The sequence below is a fragment of the Pleurodeles waltl genome, chromosome 6 (assembly GCF_031143425.1).
Source record: "Pleurodeles waltl isolate 20211129_DDA chromosome 6, aPleWal1.hap1.20221129, whole genome shotgun sequence".
Taxonomy (NCBI): domain Eukaryota; kingdom Metazoa; phylum Chordata; class Amphibia; order Caudata; family Salamandridae; genus Pleurodeles; species Pleurodeles waltl.
In genome coordinates, this window is record NC_090445.1 from 211,085,004 (window position 1) to 211,104,906 (window position 19,903).

The 19,903-nt window shown below is 40.0% G+C and overlaps 1 protein-coding gene across 6 annotated transcripts in view; it reads right to left on the minus strand.

The window, feature by feature from the left end:
* The window catches only part of HDAC5 (histone deacetylase 5), a 962,367-nt gene that overhangs the window by 743,121 nt on the left and 199,343 nt on the right, over nucleotides 1–19,903 (minus strand). For all 6 annotated transcript variants that reach the window (XM_069237853.1, XM_069237857.1, XM_069237855.1 and 3 more), the window contains exon 3: nucleotides 15,488–15,683. In XM_069237853.1, the coding sequence (XP_069093954.1) occupies nucleotides 15,488–15,509 (22 nt within the window). In that variant the 5' untranslated portion in view covers nucleotides 15,510–15,683. The remainder of the gene's footprint in view (nucleotides 1–15,487; nucleotides 15,684–19,903) is intronic.

The following is a 19,903-nucleotide window of genomic DNA, read 5'->3' on the forward strand; positions in this document are numbered from 1 at the left end:
AAAGCATGTATCCAGTTATGCTCTTGTAGCTTGCCTACAGGTGCTGCAATGAGAAGTACTTCCTTACCTGGTGGTACTCCTCTCCCGCTAATTTGGCAGCAATAATTGGCTGTGCTGCTATTTTACCTTGTGATACTGTGCATTAGATTAAAAGTACAAGATGTGCTCCAGCAGCCTCTTTAAACTTGCTTCAGTGTATTTCAGCTTTTCATGACAGAGACTGACAAGGGTTCAAGCTAAGTCGTGTCCAATAGTGGTTTAATGGTACATCATTAGTAGCCATGCACCTGTCTGCTGTTCAGCCTCAAACATCTGGAAGCACTGTGGAGCCTATGTCTCCTTGATTTTAGGAGACAGTTCAACCTAAGTGAATGATGACGTCAGAGTTCGGTGGCTAGGAAAGAACCCTTTAAGTGTCCAACTCTGCTGGAATCCCTCCCGACTTAAGCACTGACCTTCATGTACTTATTTATTACTCTATTGATAACTACAAAGTTACTAACTAAGATGGCATCAGCAAGTTCCTCAAACATCAGAGAAAAACAATAAACAAAGACAGAAACAGAGTCTAAATCAGCCTCTTCACACTAAATCAGTTATATGCCACAAATCTATGACAGAGAGGTGATAGTATTGGTGGGCTCCTTCGCTAAAATGCAACTTTGTGAGCTGCTAGCAAACTGCAATAATGCTGTCAACTGCTTAGTGGTGATGTTGCAAACGGCCTCTTGTGGGCTCCTTGACCGGCAAATTAAAGGTTCTCTGAACTGATCTCTATGTGGCTCAATAGTTTAATTCTGCACTGTCAACTTCCTAATCTACGAAAGCTAGGTGTGCTGGCAGCCTGAGGTCACAATGACAGATCATAAGGATACCCACTACATGGCTTGATAGTGGTGTAGGGAGGACAGCACTAAAGACTGCTGAAGACTGAATTTTGGGTCATAAGATTATTTATTCTTCCAGAGGAAGGCATTAGAATGATGATATAAGCTACTACTGAGTAACCCCTTTGCCATAGGCAATCCTATCAACTAACAACTGCCATTCCTCATCCTGCCACCATGTTAAATTACAAAGGAATGTAACTTGCAGTGGAAGAGCCCAGAACGCCTCAATCCCATGGTTGTAGGAGGGGGAACCCCTTTGACAATATATATCCCTTATCTCTAGTTAAATAAGTAATCTGTGAACTTGAAAGGCAAAACCCTTCAATCATTGACTATCTTACCATCCTTTCGCTTCTGAAACAAAGGAATATATTTACCATACACAACATTTCGAATGAAGAGCATAACCCAATGACAGACAATCCCTCTGCATCTTAAAGGGGAGAAGCCATAGTCCTGCATGGTTTTAATGTAGGAGAAAAGCTATTTAATTCCAGGTAATAATTCCGTACACAGCCCATCGAATTTGAGAATCCACTGATGTGCTGTCAAGTTGATTTTGGATAGCGCTAGTGCAGCACATTTGTTTAATGATGTTTACTGAAACAGTAGAGCTAAGCAAACTAGTTAAGATATTTTTTTTAGAGGAAACCATTTTCCAAATTTCGAGCTAATCAGTGTCCCACAATTATTTTGAAGGAAACTGGACAAAACCGTTCTAGTGTAAGCCTGGCCCTGCAGGATGTACTGTATGTAGACTTCATCTGCATGGTGGAGTGGGGAGAGCCTGCAAGCAGACACTAATAGTGTTGATCCTGTGTAGAATGTGCTGGTAGGAGTTGATTCAATGATCCACCACCAGGCACAGAGGGCCTGGAGGCGCTAATGGGTCTCTAAAGCAATGCTTACTGAGAAATCAGTCAAGGGCAGTCAAGTCCTATTTGAAATTAGCAAGTAATCCCGCATTTTCTGCTGCTGAGGAAAGGCAGAGCAGCGATTGGGACATATTTTGAGTAGACAAAGAAGGATTTCCTAGGGTGTTGTAGAGAGACACATTTTTAACAACCATTTTCAAGGGATTTATTGGCTGCAAGTATTTCTCTAAGTAGTTCCTTGAGCATCTGGGTAGTGAGTATACTGGGGATTAACTACCAACTCATCTCAGGAAACAGGGCCACCCACAGTGTTACTCCCAGTACTGGCTCTCAATGAAGGGAATCTTTGTGTTACCGCTTCCACTGTACCGCTAGAGGAGGAGAATATGTGGCTACATTATCCCAAAGAGCTATCAAGCAGGGGTTAGCAGAACGGGAAAGGTTTCATGGACCTCAAATCAGAATGCTGAATCTGGAGGTTGTATGTGTTAATTATCCCTATTGAGTGGGAATGTAGCTTCAGAGTTTGCAATGGTTGTCAGAAAAAAAATATCACTTGTGTATTTATGGTACAGGTGGTTGAGGTCTTTATGTTAATAAATTTGTGAGACCTTGTTTTTAGCAAGATTGCCTTGTTACCCCTTGGAACATGGTCAGCAAGGTGGTAAGATCTTTTATTTGTGTGTGTACTATGGTAAGACGCTTGGGAGACGACGGCACAGCCTCAGCATCTCGGAATGAGAGCAGTCTCAGAAAAATTTGAGGATCCCTACAAATATCAAGGCCATCCAATTCCTGTAGGGAGGAGGACAGCAAATGGAATCTGGATTCAAAATAGATTTTGAGTGTTCTAGAAGGTGGACAGAGAAAGTTCTGCATCAAGTCCTAACCTTTATAAACTGGAATTTTTTTAAAGTATGTCAGAGTAGCACATGAGGAAGAAAGCAAAAAAATGGATTATTCAAACTGACCGGTCAGGAATAAAACTATCTATTCACGAAAGGCCCTATGGGTAAAGCATGAATGTATGTAACAAATCCTTTTATCAATCTGCAGTATTGTAGATGAGAAAAGATTAAAGTCTTGGACAGGGAGGCTCAAAGGCCAGAATACTGGGAAGGCAAAGCTTAGCCATCACCCTCTAAGCATTAGAGCATATATTGTTTCATAAGGAAGTTTGATGAGCACAGGAGGGGATGCAAAATATAACGTTCAAATGGATTGCTTAGGAATGACATGCCAGCATTGTAAACACAGTATTGCATATAGATATGAACAGGTCCTTTACTTTTTAACCAATGTAATTCAGCAGAGAGATATGCTGTCTTTTGTTAGCTCCGATCGCAAACTAGGAAGCTAAATTTTGGATCTGCTGAAGATATGAAAGCAGATATCCATGAAGTCCCAAACAGAGGCCACTACCCTAGTTTTATTCCAAAGAAAATAAGGGAGAGAACTAATGAGACCTAAAATAAAAGCAGAATCATGTCAAGTACTTTTAGAAGAAATCTAAGTTCCAAGTATTTCGGGTAAGGCCATGATGTGAGAAATGAAGAATAGATAATCATCCTTTTAAGAAGTCAAGATCACTAACAAGAGAAATAAGATCACTAACTAGCGGGACAAGGTAAAGGCAATGGGACCCAACTAAATCTCAAGGGTAGAGGGAGGTTTGTTTTCTGCAAAAATCAGAACCATGCTTATTAGTTTCATAACATGTTTAATATCACCCTCCCTTAACAGCAGAAGAGAAGCCACTGATCACTAGTTATATAAAGTCCCTCCATCATTCACTAGTATAAGGAAAGATGATAAGAGAATCTTTCAAACCTACTTTGTAACATGGAGAAATCTGTCCAACAAAGACAATGCATGATCTCCAGTCTTCAACCATGGATGTCCATTGATTATAAGCAACCACTTCATTTGTCACTTGCAAAGGTAGAGAATATCAGTCAAGATCTCACCTGTAGAAGTGGGAAGCCAATAGTCATATACAGTGTCTTCTTTACTACCGGGTACAGCTAGAGAACCTATTATTAATGAAGACGGTCCATTTGCTCTCACCTGTAGGAGCATAAGACAAAGGAAAGAGGTAGATGAGGTACTCTGTCACAACACCAATGAACCACAAATGGCCTTCGATTAGTTTCTGACAAGCAGCATCTCGAGCCACCATTCGTTCTATTAGCAAAATTGAACGGTGAGGCAGGCGTATGTAATTTATACATTTTTGAGCTTGCAAACTAAAAGTAGCAAGACCGGAGAAACAAGAAGGTGTCTGATATGCTAAGAAAAACATATAAAGTCTAGAACTATTCCTAATAAAACAGACAGGCATTAGCTAATTTTTGAAAAAATGAATCCAAACACAAACGTGACTGCAATACTTGCAAAAGGGGGGCATGCAAATGCTGCAGAGGGGTCAGCCTAAGCAATAACTCGGGGGGAGGGCAGGGGCAAGTCCTATGTCATTGGGAAGGGGGTGATGTCCTAGAGGAAACTGCAACGCATGCTGACTGCCCCCTCACTTCCCTCCCCCATACTGTAGTGCTGTAGAGCCTCTCCGAGCTGTGACTAGAGTATCTGCAAGTGAGCTGTTGCCATGGAAACTGTTCTCCTCACGTACATTTCGGGGTTTTGTTTGGAGCATTTCTTTTCATACTTTTCAATAAAGCCGATTATGTGTATTCGAGTGAAGCTCTTGAGCTGTGAACTGTGTCCGCCAGAGTGGGATTAACTCAGAGCTCCTGCTATTGGGCGGAGGGGCTGCAATGTGCCCCCTCACAAAAAGGACAGAACTCAGGAGCCTGGAAAAGCATCACAAATTACAATACATTTTTCATACAATGAAAGAAAAGAAACTAATTGGATAATGGTCTACAAGTTGAATAGGTGATTTTAAGACACATGAACTTATGGATAAATAACTTGTAATATTAGTACCATCAATAAATATATATAAACAATAGGACACATTCAATCTGCCAGCACTATGCAGAGTCCTGGACCACTTTTTAGAAGGAGAAATCTCTTGATTGAGAGTACTAAGTTCTCCATCTTTTATCAGTTATAACTACGTCAGCCTTAAAAACAATTAAGCTGAATCCATCTTCTATTCCAGTTTCAACATTGGCAATACCAATAAGTTTGGCTTTAAAGGAATGCTGCATGGAAATGTGAAGCATTACAAGCAAATAGCATGAGAATAGATTTGTATTTGTGTGGAAGCAAAGAACTGTAGAGTAATATAGGTGTGGGCTAAAAGGTCAATTTACAGTTGCACTGTCAAGCCAGGCCTAAAAATCTATGTAGGTTAATGAGTGCCTTCCTCTCATTTGTGCTGCTACCAGAGAAACAACAAATTATCTAGTTATCTAAGATATTTTAATAGTATTCCAGTGACATAAGTGTGCCCTCTGAAAGTTCAAGTTTAGGAAGCTACATAAATAAACAAAATGATCACAGCTGTGTCAAGGGCAAGCACTTTTTTCTGGAAGCACACAAAGTTGGTCAAATCCTTACATATACTCCTGCCTCCCAAAATGTGAGTAGAGCCAAATCCCTTTTCCAGTGATGCTGATATAATTGTTCGAAGACAACTGTGTTATCAAGCCAAATGAGTTTAGTAGCCACCAAGCTTGGCAGCCTGATCAAGGGCCTCGCAATGAACTTCAGTCACAGTCCATAGTACATTTTGCTATGTGGGTGAGCAAGAATCTTAATCATGGTTTGTATGCCCACTGTCTTGGCTTTACAGGAAGGTTTGTTGGTTGCTCATGATTTTAATAAAGTACCCCTTTGATTAAGAAGAAACAGCTACTTATGAATATTCCTAGTTGTCCTCTGCCTGGAGTAAAGGAATCTACATCACCCAAGCGGTAAATTGTCCCCGTTCATGTGCACGATCTTGCAGCCATTTAAAAAAAAAAAAAAAAAAAAAAAAAAAGTTGGCAAAACACTATTCCCTTTTAAAAGTCATTTTTTACTACTTTTGACAGGATAAAAAGGCTATACTGGACAAAAAGGTAAGTAGTTATTCCTTCTCCTCCAGTAAATCTTCATTTATAGTCAAAAGCACTGAATAGAGCAGCAATTCCTTCCCCAAAAAGGAGCAGCAAAAAGGTAGAAAGAAAAAACAGCACTACACCTGCCAAAAAGATTTTGCAGAGAGGCCTGGCCAACTTAGGCAAACACTGCAAATGTGCATTGAGGCAATAATGTTTTAAAAAAGAATGTCCAGGCATCTAGTTAGACTCTTCACATATGTCAGCAACAGATATATTCTTTAAAATACCGTCAGTAGCAACTTTGCCTCTTAGTGAATGAATGGATAGAAAGTTTTTTTTTAGCACTGCTGTAGCAGAGTGAGATACAGGTTACAATCCACATAGAAATGTACCGTTTTGTAGTTGCTAATCCCACACAAACAGAACCACAACGTACAAGTAGGTTGCCAGGCTTGGTTTCATCCAGATAAAAAAAAAAAAAAAAACTTTAAAATCCTTCACTGTCCAGAGATGTAAAAAAGCCCTTTATGCAGGGTCGGAAGGGTTCTGGAAGAAGGTTGTAAGAGAAAATGAAACTCTGAAAAACTTTAGGGAGAAAACTTGGATGGGTTACTAATCACAACTATCTTGCTGGAATACTGTACATGGTTCTGGACTGTACAGAGCCTGGATTTCACTAACCCTAAAGGCTGAAGCGATAGCTTGAAGAAAAGCTGCTGTCCAAGGGTTTAATGGACACAATTTAAAAAGGACCATTACAATATCGTAAGGAGAAGGTCTCTTTAAGGGAGGGAAATCTTTCTTAATCACTTGCATTGTGTCTTTTAGAATTGACACTCTGGAAAAAAATACAGGTTTTTAAGGACCATTTCTATTAGCAAGAATGGCGGCTAGATGTATTTTTATTGAAGAAAACTGCAGCTCAGCTTTTGCCAAATTTAGAAAGTATGGAAGAACAGATTTCTCTTGAAATCAGGTTAGATCAAAGTATTTATGGATACACTAGATGCAGAAATATTTCCATTTCAAAGACTAGGGCATGTAGGTGGATGGAGAGGTTGTCTCTTAAAACAATCATGCAATGTTGAGAAAGGTTTAAACATCCATTTTGTAAGCATTCAAGAGCCAAGCTACCAAGTTTAATGATGGGAGACTGGGATGCAGGATCTGTCTCATTCACATCAACAGGAGTTAAAGTCTGCACAGCTAACTTTTACCTTGACCAGTGGTTTTAACATTTGGACTTCTGCGGACTCTCAATTAAGCATTACTAGAACCCGGGGACTCCCACTGAATTATCACTGGAATCTGAGGACTCATACTGAGCTATTACTGAAAGAAGGGACCCTGGTCTACGTATTTTCAATTATTTAAACCACCAAACAATACACAAAATACACTGAAACAAGCAAATATACAAATTGATGAAACAAAATAATGAAACAATTATATTTAATTTGCAAACAAATATACAAAATAAAATAACAATTTTTATAGGACGATTGGAGCTTTTCTAAATTCAATCGAGGCCACTCATCGTCCATACTATATTCTGTTTGATGCACTTGCACTACTCACCAATCAATATGAGGATACCCATATCAATTATAGACTCCAATTTCAAATGTATTCATATTTACAGAACGTTTTTAAAATGCTCAGCTGTACATTTTGATCCTTTACTTAAATACAATTTACTAACCTGTTAATATTATTTAATTTTTAAAGCAGCCTTAGATCACTTGTGCAGGTTTTGTGGGTCTCCAGGGGTCCCCAGGTGACAGGCTAAAAACCACTGACCTCGATGTTCTAATCTAGGCAATAAGTTTGCAAACCACCACTGACATAGCCACTACTGATTGATGAGGATCATTCCAACAGTGGAATCAGCATGATCTGAGGTAATACGTACACAAACTTCTTCAATCTGCCTGTCAAAATAGCATGTCCCTTGCTGGTAATACCTTGAGGCGTTAAGGGAGAGTATATTGTTTTCTGCGAACAGATCTATTAGTATACAATCCCATTCACAAAAGACTATGTGCAGCACTGCGTTGTTTATAACTCACTTCTGATTCTCTTGACTTACCATACAGAGACAGTTCTCTTCAGCACTGTAATGGACTATTGGATATGCACATTCCTGGCAATCAGCCATTGCCAGATTGTGTGCACTTCTAGATACAGGGCTCTGGATCTTGTACCCGCTACTTGTTAATGTAATGCATTGTTATTGTGTTGTCTGTTTGAAAATCACAGATGATGTTTTAAAGTTTGGTAGGAAATACTTGAGGGCCAGATAGACTGCCCTTAACTCCAAAAAGTTGATGTGATAAGTCTTCTCTTTCTCTGACCATGCTTCCTGCACTTAAAGATGATTTGTGTGATCTGCTGAATCAAGCAAGAAAGCATCCATCAGGATGGTTTGGGACACAGTGTCTTGACAAAATGGAAAACCTTGTAGAAAAACGAACTGCTACTGAATTTCGTGGCTCTTCCTATGTCATGTTAATATAACATGGCATAGTCTGTAAGCTTTATACTTTATGGCTTTATTATAAGAATGTCTTAAACTCCGTTGGTTCTCAGTATAGTTGACACCAGTTCAAAATGGCCGACATATTTATGCGATATGAAGAGTAATTTTATCTTACAATAGTCGCTATAGCAACTTATATGCATCTTGGGTCCTGTTTAGTATAGAGTATCAGTTTATTTTTACTTTTTAGGGCTTTATCAAAACTCCTGTTAAGCCCGTATAATGCTAGATGGATTCTATACATCTGTTTATAGAATGGATGACACCATTCAAAAATGGCCGATCTGTTTACCTAAGATGGCGACTATTCTTTTTCCAGAACGGTCGCCATAGCAATCAGTATGCCACCTGTGTCAAATAATCTTGTTATCTAGATTGCCCAGGGTTTAAAAGCGGATGTCAAGCTGGGCTCAGTTTACTTTCTTTGCCGACCGGGACGGACATGGCTGATCCCTTATGTTATGGGGTAAGCGGTTACTAATTGATTGCAATTTCACGTGCTTCACGGACCCTTAAGGCAGTATTATCGATGACCAGGCATTTAAATTTAAATATATCGCAAATGCCTTTTCTTTGTAAATGTTATCCTGTGGAACACTGTTTTGTAGTATGCCCATTAATTTCCTCTCCCATTGGGATTGTTTTGTAGTAATAACACAAATTAATAGCATATTAGTACGTGTGGTGTTAGAATTTATAAATATATGTTTTTGTCTAAGCACTTGTAGGTTTGTGGGGTTATGGTTTATGAGCTGTGGTTTTTTTGTAAAATAGAAATAGCTATATTTATATATTTATTCTTAAAAGCTTTGGTTATTATCTTTAGAGTGCAATTTTGTGTTTTTTTAAAATTTATTTCTTATTATATTATGGGCTCTTTTTGGTGGTCTTTCTTTGTGGCATTTTTGGCCATTTATGTAGGGCTCTTTGTTTATGGAGTTTGTTTACCTCTTTTTAAATTCTCCATCTTTTGAAAATATTAAATTTTTGTGTGGGTATTCGATAATTTTGGTTGTTACTCGTTTCTCAATCCGTGGGATATTACATAGTGTTGTCATTCTTTTTAGTAATAATAGGTTGGACATTTAATTCCAATAATATGGAAAGACAATCAATTTAAAGACCATGCAAATATAAGGTATGATGTGTTTGATATCATATTTATTTTTCTATATATAAAAAATTTATTATTTTTTCTTTTCAATAAATGTATTGTTAAAAATTACAGAATGATGGCGATATCATAAAAATCTTTAGAACTATGTAGATTATATTCTTTTTAAAAAAAACTGGTGTTTATATTTTGTTTTTTGTATTTTGTCTTTGTAAATATTAGTAATATGTGTCATATGATATTTTAATATATATGTCTTCATCGACTATATGTGTGAATAACATTCCTGGTAGCATGTGTCCTTTGTCTCTTATGATTATGAGTTCTTTATGACCATAAGTATGTGTATTAGAGGTGATTTTTTGTATATTTTGTTTGTATTTTTTTGTACATTTTCTTTTTGTTGTTAAATTATTTTTTTATTTATTGTGTCTTTTCTGTCCTGGTGTGATATATACATTCTTTTTGTGTTACATTTCAGCCCTGAAGAAGTCCTTTTGTGTAGGACGAAACGCGTTGCCGGATTGCTCGTTTGTTCAAGAAAAAGCAATAATAAAAAATGAAGATTTTTAAAAGACAACGTTGTGTTACTGGACTTTACTGACTTTGTGCAGTGGTGCACTATCCATATATTTTTACCTTGTAGAAAAATGATCGACACGACCAAGGGGGAGAAGTGATTGCAGCCTGAGAAGGTCAATTGGTCTTCCCAACCGCCCGACCTGGCACTATTGATCCTATAGGCATTGCTACTATAATGTTGTCTGTAATGTAGCATTTGGTACCAGAAATAAGCAGAATACCACTGAAAACATTAGCATTGACACCAGCATGAGGAGCGATCTGGGGCTACATCCTTCCTATCACTCGAGAACCTCTTATCACAGAGTGTCAGACACCCTGTCAACATGGGCCGGACCTTTGGTGATTTTTGATTTTACTGCAATTTATATTGTGTGGGATTGTCTTATGACCTTCTCATATAGGAATCATGCAAGACTGTTTCAAGATCACACTGACATTTACAGAGGAAAACTAGGTAGTTATAGCTTATAGTTAGGACCCAGTTTCTATAGAAAATGTTTTTTTTTGTTTTGCTAATAACTGTGGCACCGTTTGTGGAATCTTCACAAAAGTTTCTGAGAAAATACAACACTCACTTTAGTCTGGAAAGTTTTGGGGTAATCTATCAAGCAGGGGCTGAGGAAAAACTTGGGTTCCAAATGCTTTTTTCCTATTAATTTTTCCATAGGGATTTTTTTAACAGCGATAGCACCCAAACAACTGCACCAAATTTGGGAGACATATAGCTCTTGGTCCAGAAAGCGACCTTTTTGTTATTTGGTGTAAATCTGTTCAGTAGTTTTTAGAGAAATTAAAGAAAATCCGAATATGTATATATAGGGACGTGAAAGCGTCGCAAACCCTCCTGATCTCATGCTGAGATCTGATCGGCTGCCAACACTTCAACAAGGAAGTGTTGGCAGCCATGTTGGGACTCAGCTTCAGCAGAGTCCCTGGAAAAGATGTTAAAAATAAGAAAAGGGGCCAGGGTACGGACACAGTGACCCTTAGCTCTGGTGGTGGGGTCCTAGAGGGACACCCCCCACCCAGAGTGCTAAAAAGCAATTTTTTAAAATATTTTGCTGCAATTCGCAGCAGATCCGGCAAAAAAATTAAAATAATAAAAACCTTTTTTTAAAACACCAAATGCAGGTTCCCACACTTTGTTATTGCTAAACATCCCGGGTGGGCCACATTCCAGGTACATTGTTGATTTAGGTATAGGGGTGCTCCTCCCCAGTAGCCTGGGGGACCACCAAAGGCCGTGCGGAGCAGCAGTTGGATTAACCTATAGCAATAAAAATTACTTTACTTTAAAAAAAAACATAGAAATTCACAGGGACGTAACAGTTAGGAAATAGAATTTTAAAAAAAAACATAGAAATTCACTTAAAAAAAACAAAGATTACAGGAACGTTATAGTTAGGCTCACGTTTTAAACGTACAAAACCACAGAAATTCACCAGTTATAGTCAGAGTTATCTAAAGTAACAATAACACGTGCCCTAGGGTAACTATGCACTGCTGAGTACCCTACAAATTACATCTTTTATAACATTATTGACAATATCAATGTAGTATCTGCAGTAAAGTTTTTGACGAAATAACTGTGCAAGGCGGGGGCGCACGTTATTGTTACTTGAGATAATGCTAACTATAATTGGTGAATTTCTATGGTTTTGTACGTTTAAAATGTGAACCTAACTATGAATATTATTGAGATAATGTACATGTATCTTTTCATGATAGCTGTCATAACAGTTACTGGGTGTAAATCTTTCAAAATGTTTTCACGAGAGTCTTAATACAAGCAAGCCTCGTGGGTCAATATTTTTGGCATATTCCGTTACAGGCAGGCTGATACTGTTAGGTAACTACATAATGGATGCATCACTGTGCATAAAAAGTATTACAAGAATGAATCTCAATAAACAGCGTTGCCAAATTGGAAACATCCTAACAAATATGCAATGATGCGTAAGAACCCCATTTGGTTGCTCTCTTCAAATAAGGTGTATTTTTCAGTTCACAGGATAATATGAAAAATCTTAATATGCTTAGGATCACATCCTAGTTGGATGTAACCTTCAAGTACACAGATATGAGCTTTAACTATTGAGGGTTTGTGGTATACTAAAGGTCAACCTGAGCCCAAAAAGATACACCTACAGTAGCACGAAGGTGTTTTACTACCAGAATATTGGCAATTTACCTCATTAAGTTAGCTTTTCAATTTATCTACGTTTTAGCACGCTTGCACACGAGCATGAACGTCTCTGTGGGGTAATGTCTCAGCAATGAATATATTTTTTGTTCTCGCCCTTTGCTGAAAGGCTTATTGTGTACAACACCAATACTTATGTTTAGCTTTGGGGCAGCCCCTTGCTTATCATTATTGTAGTTTGGGCTTCATGTCAATCTTATTTGTTTGCTTCTAACTGAATGGTTTTCCTTCCCCTTCTTGTATTTGTAGGTCCTCTGGAGCATAGTTTCTTTACCATACTTTTGATTGTTGTATACTTTCACTGCTCATATTTGCCAAGCTACTCTTACTTCGCTTTCAGCATTTAGAGAGGCCACGCGTTTTTTTGCTCTCTCTCCACTGTACTGTTTCCCTCAAATCCCAAAAGAGTTGTTTCTATCCTCCACACTCTTCTCATCCTTTCCCTCACTTGCCCCTCGTCCTACAGATTCTTCCCATTTTCTCCTAATTTCTTTCCCCCAGCTCCTCTGCTTCTCTACAACCACTCTCTGCCCACTGTATCTTTAAAATGTCATTCAGTGATTTGCATTTGCTTTGTCATCGACCAGTTCTTTAATCATAATGTTTTTGAGAACATTTTATGTTTTAATTTACTGCTCCAAGATGGGCATCAGTCACCAGGGAACAGTAAATGGCGGGCCCAACCAAAAGGTAAAAAGGAAAAAATGGCTGCATCAGCTTCATGATGCACACATACACTGCGAAACATGTAAGCACCATATGCACGCATAACGGGTTGCCTATATCCATTTTGCTTTTTTTTTGCTAGCTTTGCGAAACAGAATCACCAATAAGCATTGGAAAAGCAAAAGGTCAAATACTGCCTTTTAAATGAAAGAGAAAGAGATTCAAGTTGTGTACGTCTTTGAATGCATGCAATGACAGCAACAAACCCCTATGGGTTGGCATATGCTAGGCACAAGCATTACTGCATACAAGCCATTAAGGGTATGAATCTCTCAGTTAATGTCCCCTAGTAGGATGCACCCTCTGCAAAAATTAAATGCATACATTTAAGACCGGAAAATGTTGTAATGTCGCCAAACTACGTACACGTTTGCATAGATCTATGGAAAGGCATATGCAGGTTGGATATGTCTTTGTGTCTATTCAATGATGGAATTAAACCTCGCTGGGTTACCGTTTCAAAGTCTGGTTCATTACTGCTTGAATTTGTGTGAATGAACCTCGTGAACTAAGTGTCTACAAGTTGAGCATGTTTTCAACAGATCATGACGGGATTGAATCTTCTTTCAGACTAACAGAAAATGTGATTCCCAGTGCTCAAACTGTAATAAAGGATGCAAGTGAGGATAAGGTTGCTTAAGTAAAATCCCTGAACAGCAATTATTATGGGCGTCGCAAGTGAGTCCCATGGAATGGAAAGACAGATCTGTGCATGGAGATGTAAAATAATATTAGTACTGAACATTAGAAGTGAGGTGCATTAGCATGTAGGTAGTTAATTTAATGAATTAGAGGGAAAACTGTGCACATGGCTTGAAATTAAAAAGCTATACACAGACTCCTAATTGCAGCAATGGTAGAAGGACATCAACAGAGCTGTGAGAGGTTAACAAACCAGAATAAACGAAAGATGCCACAGCATAGAATAAATGAAATGGCAAAGCTATATGTGGGGTGCAGGTAGCACAGAAAGTTGAAGAAGGTAATCACTGAAATGACTTTACAGAATGTAAGAAAGTCAAGATTTGAATTTTTTACTGAAGTTTGACAACACCATAGATGAACGCACCTTTCAGGATTATGTGTACTACAAGAGGGGTACCAGGGAAGCTAAACAGCTAAAAAAAGCTGGTGTGTAAGGCTTGCACCTTAAAGGTCTTGCTAAGGATTAGTTCACACATCTTACAGACATGGGGCTTACACACCAGCGCTGTCCCTCAAATGCACATTTGTCTGAGGTATACGCGAACTCTATCAGGTTATGCATATCTTGGGAGTTTAAAAGATCTGGTTACCTTGGCAGAGCTGTTCCTCAGATTTGCATACCTTATAAGAAATAGAGAGTAGATGTAGCCCTCAAGTGCATGCATCACCTTCTAACCAAAAGGCTTTGCTGACGAGCTACAGCTTAGATTCCCATACATTATATGGCTAAGAAAACACAACACCCATCCAGTTTACACCTAGATGACAGAGAAGGCCCCCAGAAGTACACTTTATACATAACTTAAGTGCTCTAAATAAATAATAGCCATTCTGGTTTACAGTTTATGATGTATGAGCACCATACAGATCACAATATATGACACCCAGAGTATTGGCAGCAGAGATATCACACTCACAGTTTAGAACCTCTGCTTTTCATAAGCAGTAATCCTCCAGACGAAGCTGAAAACAGACCTATTCTTTAGGGCATAAATATAATAGTGTTACAGATTACAAAGTGTTATCCAACACATAAGCACCAGATGTCTCAGAGGGCAGACAACAATCCTATGCCTTATGCTCGCACAATATGATGCTGGAGCTTAGAATTCCACAAATGGGTTACACATTAGATAGATTATTTCCTTACACAGAGATATCCCTCCTATTCACACCTATCTCTGAGCACAGGAAGTGGAGCTACACAAAGTTTACACATTGTGACTTCAGTGCTCAGAGCAAACCAGCAGTTGCATACTTTAATGGGTGCTTGTTTTAGACAGCAGGTGTTTTCACAAGGTTCTACTGGCTTTGATGGTGGTGAATGTAGATTGGAAAGATGGTAGCGCCCTCAAAATACATCTGCTTCACTGTACTCCCCATAACACAGTACATGTAAATAGCAATGAACATATCCCACTTTACCCCCCTGCACACATACAAAGCTCTAACTAAGAGGACCTCCACATCATGTTACAATAAAGAAATCCTAAAGATGCCCTGCCTCCCTGTGTACCACACTGCAAATGCACACAGCCTAGAAGAGACATTTGAGCGATTGAAAAAGTGTTGGGGGCGGTGTAAGCGGAATTTAGTCTGTGTTGGTAAATTTACTGTTCCCCTGGTGCGGGCCCCTCCATTCGGATTACAAGGGTCCTCTGGTTTTGATTCCTATACAGAACAGAGGAGGAAACGTCTTTCCATAATGCCATGAAGAGGACACTACCTCCCTTTTATGTCACCATTTACACATCCAAAGCTCTACCAACACACAAGGTTCAGTATTCTATACAAGCTATGCGAGCATTAATCATAAAACATGCAATTTTACTATTCTTACCTGACTCGTTTGGAGAGCTCATCCCGCTGCTCCGGTAGCTGCACCTCTGGAAAGAGATGGCAGGAGGGCAAGTAGCCCGTCCAGAAGCCCTCTATTTAGAATCAGTGCTTCAGGTGCCAGTAAAAGGTGGGGAAAGTAGCACTAACACCAATTCTAGGTTCTGGTCATCCCTTGCCGTGAGAAGGTCACAGGACCCCTGCAGAAAAGAAAAACATAAGTGCGGTAAGTGCAACAAGTTGCTCAGTTACATTGGTACTGATTGACGTGGAAGGCATGAGTGTGTGTACATACAAACACACACACACACACACATTCAAAACAGTATGTTAACAATAACAGATGATCTGATAATCATCAAACTTCTTCAAAATAAACATCAGAATTTCTTTTTGGAGGTGCTGTAGCCATCAAGTGGGACCTAGTCACAAAAGTAAATTTATATGCGAGTAAATCTATACATGTAGATTTACTCATACGCTTTGTAGAAAATTTTACTGCAGCCAAAAATGGCCCTGGAGAAGGTCCAGCACCATAAATGGCCAACCGCTGGCACTGTAGCATCCTCCTACAGAAAATTATGGAGCCAGGGACTTATAATATAACCTAAAGCAAACAACCTCAGAGCAAATAATGTTAAAACAAAATAATGTATTTGGACTATTTTGAAATCTATATACATTTAAGTTAATGGTAAACATTTTATAATCAATGAAAGATAATTTTACGATACTGTATTTCAATAGCTTTTTAAAATAAAAAAATAAATCTAACTCATTTTTTAAATTAATTTAAATGAACATTATGCATACCTTTTTAGTTATTTTAAATACATAAGTAAATAAACATTTTACTTTAGGTGTTTAAAAAAAAATCAGTAAAAATTAATTTTTATTTAATATATTGAGATTAATTAAGTATATAATTCAAAATGAACTTTTACATGCCTTGGCAGTGAAACACTCCCAAAAGTAGTTTTTCACTACAGCAAGGCCTATCTCTCCGTTAGGATACCATTGGAATTACCTTATCACATCTTATAAGAGTAATTCATAATCTGGAAGAGATAGACTTTTTAAATTGTGATTCCAGAGACACCAAACTCAAAATCACAACATATGGTGCAGTCGGATTTTAAATTGTAATTCTGAAAATGCCACTTTTAGAAAGTTGACATTTTCTGATTTTAGCCATTTGGTGCCTGCTGCCCGTTTCTGCTCACTTGTCTGGTGTGGGTGACAGCTGGGCTTTGTGTATTCTCTCTAGAGAGCTACACACAAAGGGAGGTTAGGTGTGACTTGATGGACCATCCTGGAAGCATGGGCCAGAGAGCTGGACCCAGCCTCACTTACACCTGAATAGGCAGTGTCCTGTCCCTACAAAAAGGGCTGAATAAGGTCTGGAGCCAGGGCAGGAAGGGTAGGACCTCTAAGCACTTCAATATCCTGTCTCTGAAGTCTCCTCCACTCCAAAGGACCAAATGAGCATAAGAACTGGACCTCTGACACAACCAACTCAGTACACGTATAGACCGGTGAATACTCTTCAAGGAAGCAGGACTGCTGAAGGACTGCCACTCTGCAAGACTACTGCTTTGCTGCACTCTTGCCTTGTTGCTCTGCCCTGCTGCCTGCTGTTTCCCTGCTGCCTGGGTGAGAAGTACTGGACCTGAATCACTTGAACCCAGAGTGACTCCAAAGGCTAGTTGTCTGGCCTCCTGATTTGAAGTATCAGGGACATTAAAGAATCCCAACGACCCTGCTCCTGCACCTGGACTCTGACATCTGTGAGCATGACCTGCTAAATGTTGCCACCCCGGACTTGGACCCCTGGAAGTGGGCATAAGGTGTTTGCTCCAGCACAACATATGCATCCTCTGCTGCGGGAGCAGAATCGATGCATTGTTGCTGTTGCGTAAAACAGAACTGGCACATCACCTTCGGAACCACTACTGCAAAGCTTTTCCTGGAACATGGTCCTCACACCCCCATGGACAGAAGCCTCGACAACGACAAATCTCCACACTGCAGCCTCTGCACTCATCAGAACAGATTCATCCTCTGAACTGCACAAGGTATCCTGGACACCGGTCTCTGCACTGCAAGCCCGGGCGCCTGGATAGTCGACGCAGAAGGAACTCTAATCCTAAATCTGCTGCATCTCCGGAACCGACGCATTGTCGCTGCTGCATTGAGAAAATCGACACTTCACCTCTACCGTGAGGCTCGTAACCAAACCAACTAAACGCTCTGCAACCAGGATTTCAGGTACATTGGTTCAGTGGACCCAGCTGGGTCCCTGTAGCTGGCTCGGCCTAAACTTTTTTTATCCCCAGTTGGTGCTTTTTGCTTCTAAGCGCTATTTTACAGTTTAATCTTTAAAACCTCATAACTCATGTTCTACTTATTAAACTTTTGTTGTTTTGGTCTTGTTTTAGTTTTTAAATGCAGATCTATGTTTCTACCTGGTGTGGAATCTTTGTGTGTGGTATTTTACTGTTTAAAGTGTTGCACAAATTCTTTACACATTGCCTCTAGGTTAAGCCTGACTTTCTCTGTGCCAAGATACCAGAGGGTGAGCACAGGTTAATTTAGGGTTTGCTTGACACTTACCCTCACTAGAATTATGGTTGCTCTACACCTTTCAAAACTTCCCGTTCGTGGTTTAGAGCCCTTGAAAGCACCACAGGGTTGTTTCTCTGGAGGGGTGCTAGACACAGAGTGGTGACCCAACACAGCCAAAAAGGGGTATACGATGGAGGCCTTGGCGCCTCAGACCCCTACCTTACTATCTACCCTCCCAACTAATCGTGATACACGACTGGTTTAACAGGGGATGGAGAGACCCAGCTTACCGGGTGGAGTTGGAACTCCTTGGTTTCCCTCGCCTTCTAGATATAATGTATGGAAGTCCCCTACCCAGAGGAATGGGGGAGGTCCCCAAGGTGATTTTTCTGGCATGGCGTGCTGCCCTACGATACACCCACTGGAACGCCATTGTTACCCACCAGACACCATTGTGGAGAGGGAAATGGCTAAGTGCAACTGCGGCTCTGGAGGGTTTTGTGGAGTGGGACTTGGTGGGAGACGTGTGGTCAGGGGATTCTATGAAATCTTTCCAAGACTTAAGGGAGGACTTTCAGCTAGCCCAAACACAATTTTTCCGGTATCTCCAACTTAGACATGCGTTAAGAACCCACATATCGACAACAGGCTCTCTGCCAGAGTTTAACCCGCTAGAAGCCAAATTACTCATGGGGAACTTAGGGGGGGAAGGGTGTCTCCCAAATCTACAAAACACTGATCAACAATGCTCCCGGGGATCTGAACCTCATTAGATCTAGATGGGAGGTTTGGGTGGGCACCCTAGAAGACACAGAATGGAAAGAAGCCATGATGGCACCCAGGTCATTAGCGGTGTCGGCTAGGCTCCGTACAGTGCAATTCCACTACCTACACAGTGCATACTTATCTCCTGCTAGGCTACACTGTGCAGGCCTTTGACCCTCTGCCCAATGCCCACGATGCCTGATCGAGCCTGCCGATTTTTTCCACATGTTTTGGTCCTGTCGAATTATTCAGCCCTACTGGGACTCGGTGCTCCACAAGATCTGCCAAACTGGTCCTACTAGGAGAGATGGAGGACATGAGAGGAACACGAGCTCGTCTGGCTCTGGTGGCCACAGCCCTGTTGATAGCCAAGAGAGATATAGCAGCAACCTGGATCTCCCCCGAGGGCCCATCATTCCGAAAATGGAGAGTAGGGGTAGATTGGTGCGCAACCCAGGAGAAAGTGGTCTACGACTCTAGGGGTAGCCCCCGAAAATGTGAAAAGATATAGGGAAAATGGATAGACTTGCTGCCATAAGAAGTGATAAGAGGCTGGCCAAGATGGCCGTACTGGAAATAGGACCGCGACCCTCCTCCACCGGTCTAAATTTCCATCCCCACATGGTGACTGTTTGGAATTTACTACTGTCCTTGATATCTACTGCAATGTCATATGGAACTGTAATTGCTCTCTGCTCGTTATACTTCTGTTCTTTGTCCTTAACTTTAATTTTATATTCCTTTTGTTATATCTTCTTAAAAAACAATAAAATGTTTATCAAAAAAAGAATTATGGTTGCTGTTTGACTAAGGTTTACACCCCAATCAACCAACAACCCGATTTCTAATAACCCTCAACTTGGCTGGGTCGCTAGGTTTCATAAATATCCAAGGTTCTTCTGGCTCTCCGGTTGCCGGCTGACAGAGTCCAAATAGTGCAGCCATTCACCATTGCAAGTGACAGGAAATTGAAATGGATCCTCTCCCTGCCAGCCAATATGTCAAGCTACACCCCCTTGCTTGGCACAGTGATGGGATACTGTTAGAATTGGGGTCCTTGGTTTTGCAGTCAGGTTACCGCCTGTCCAAG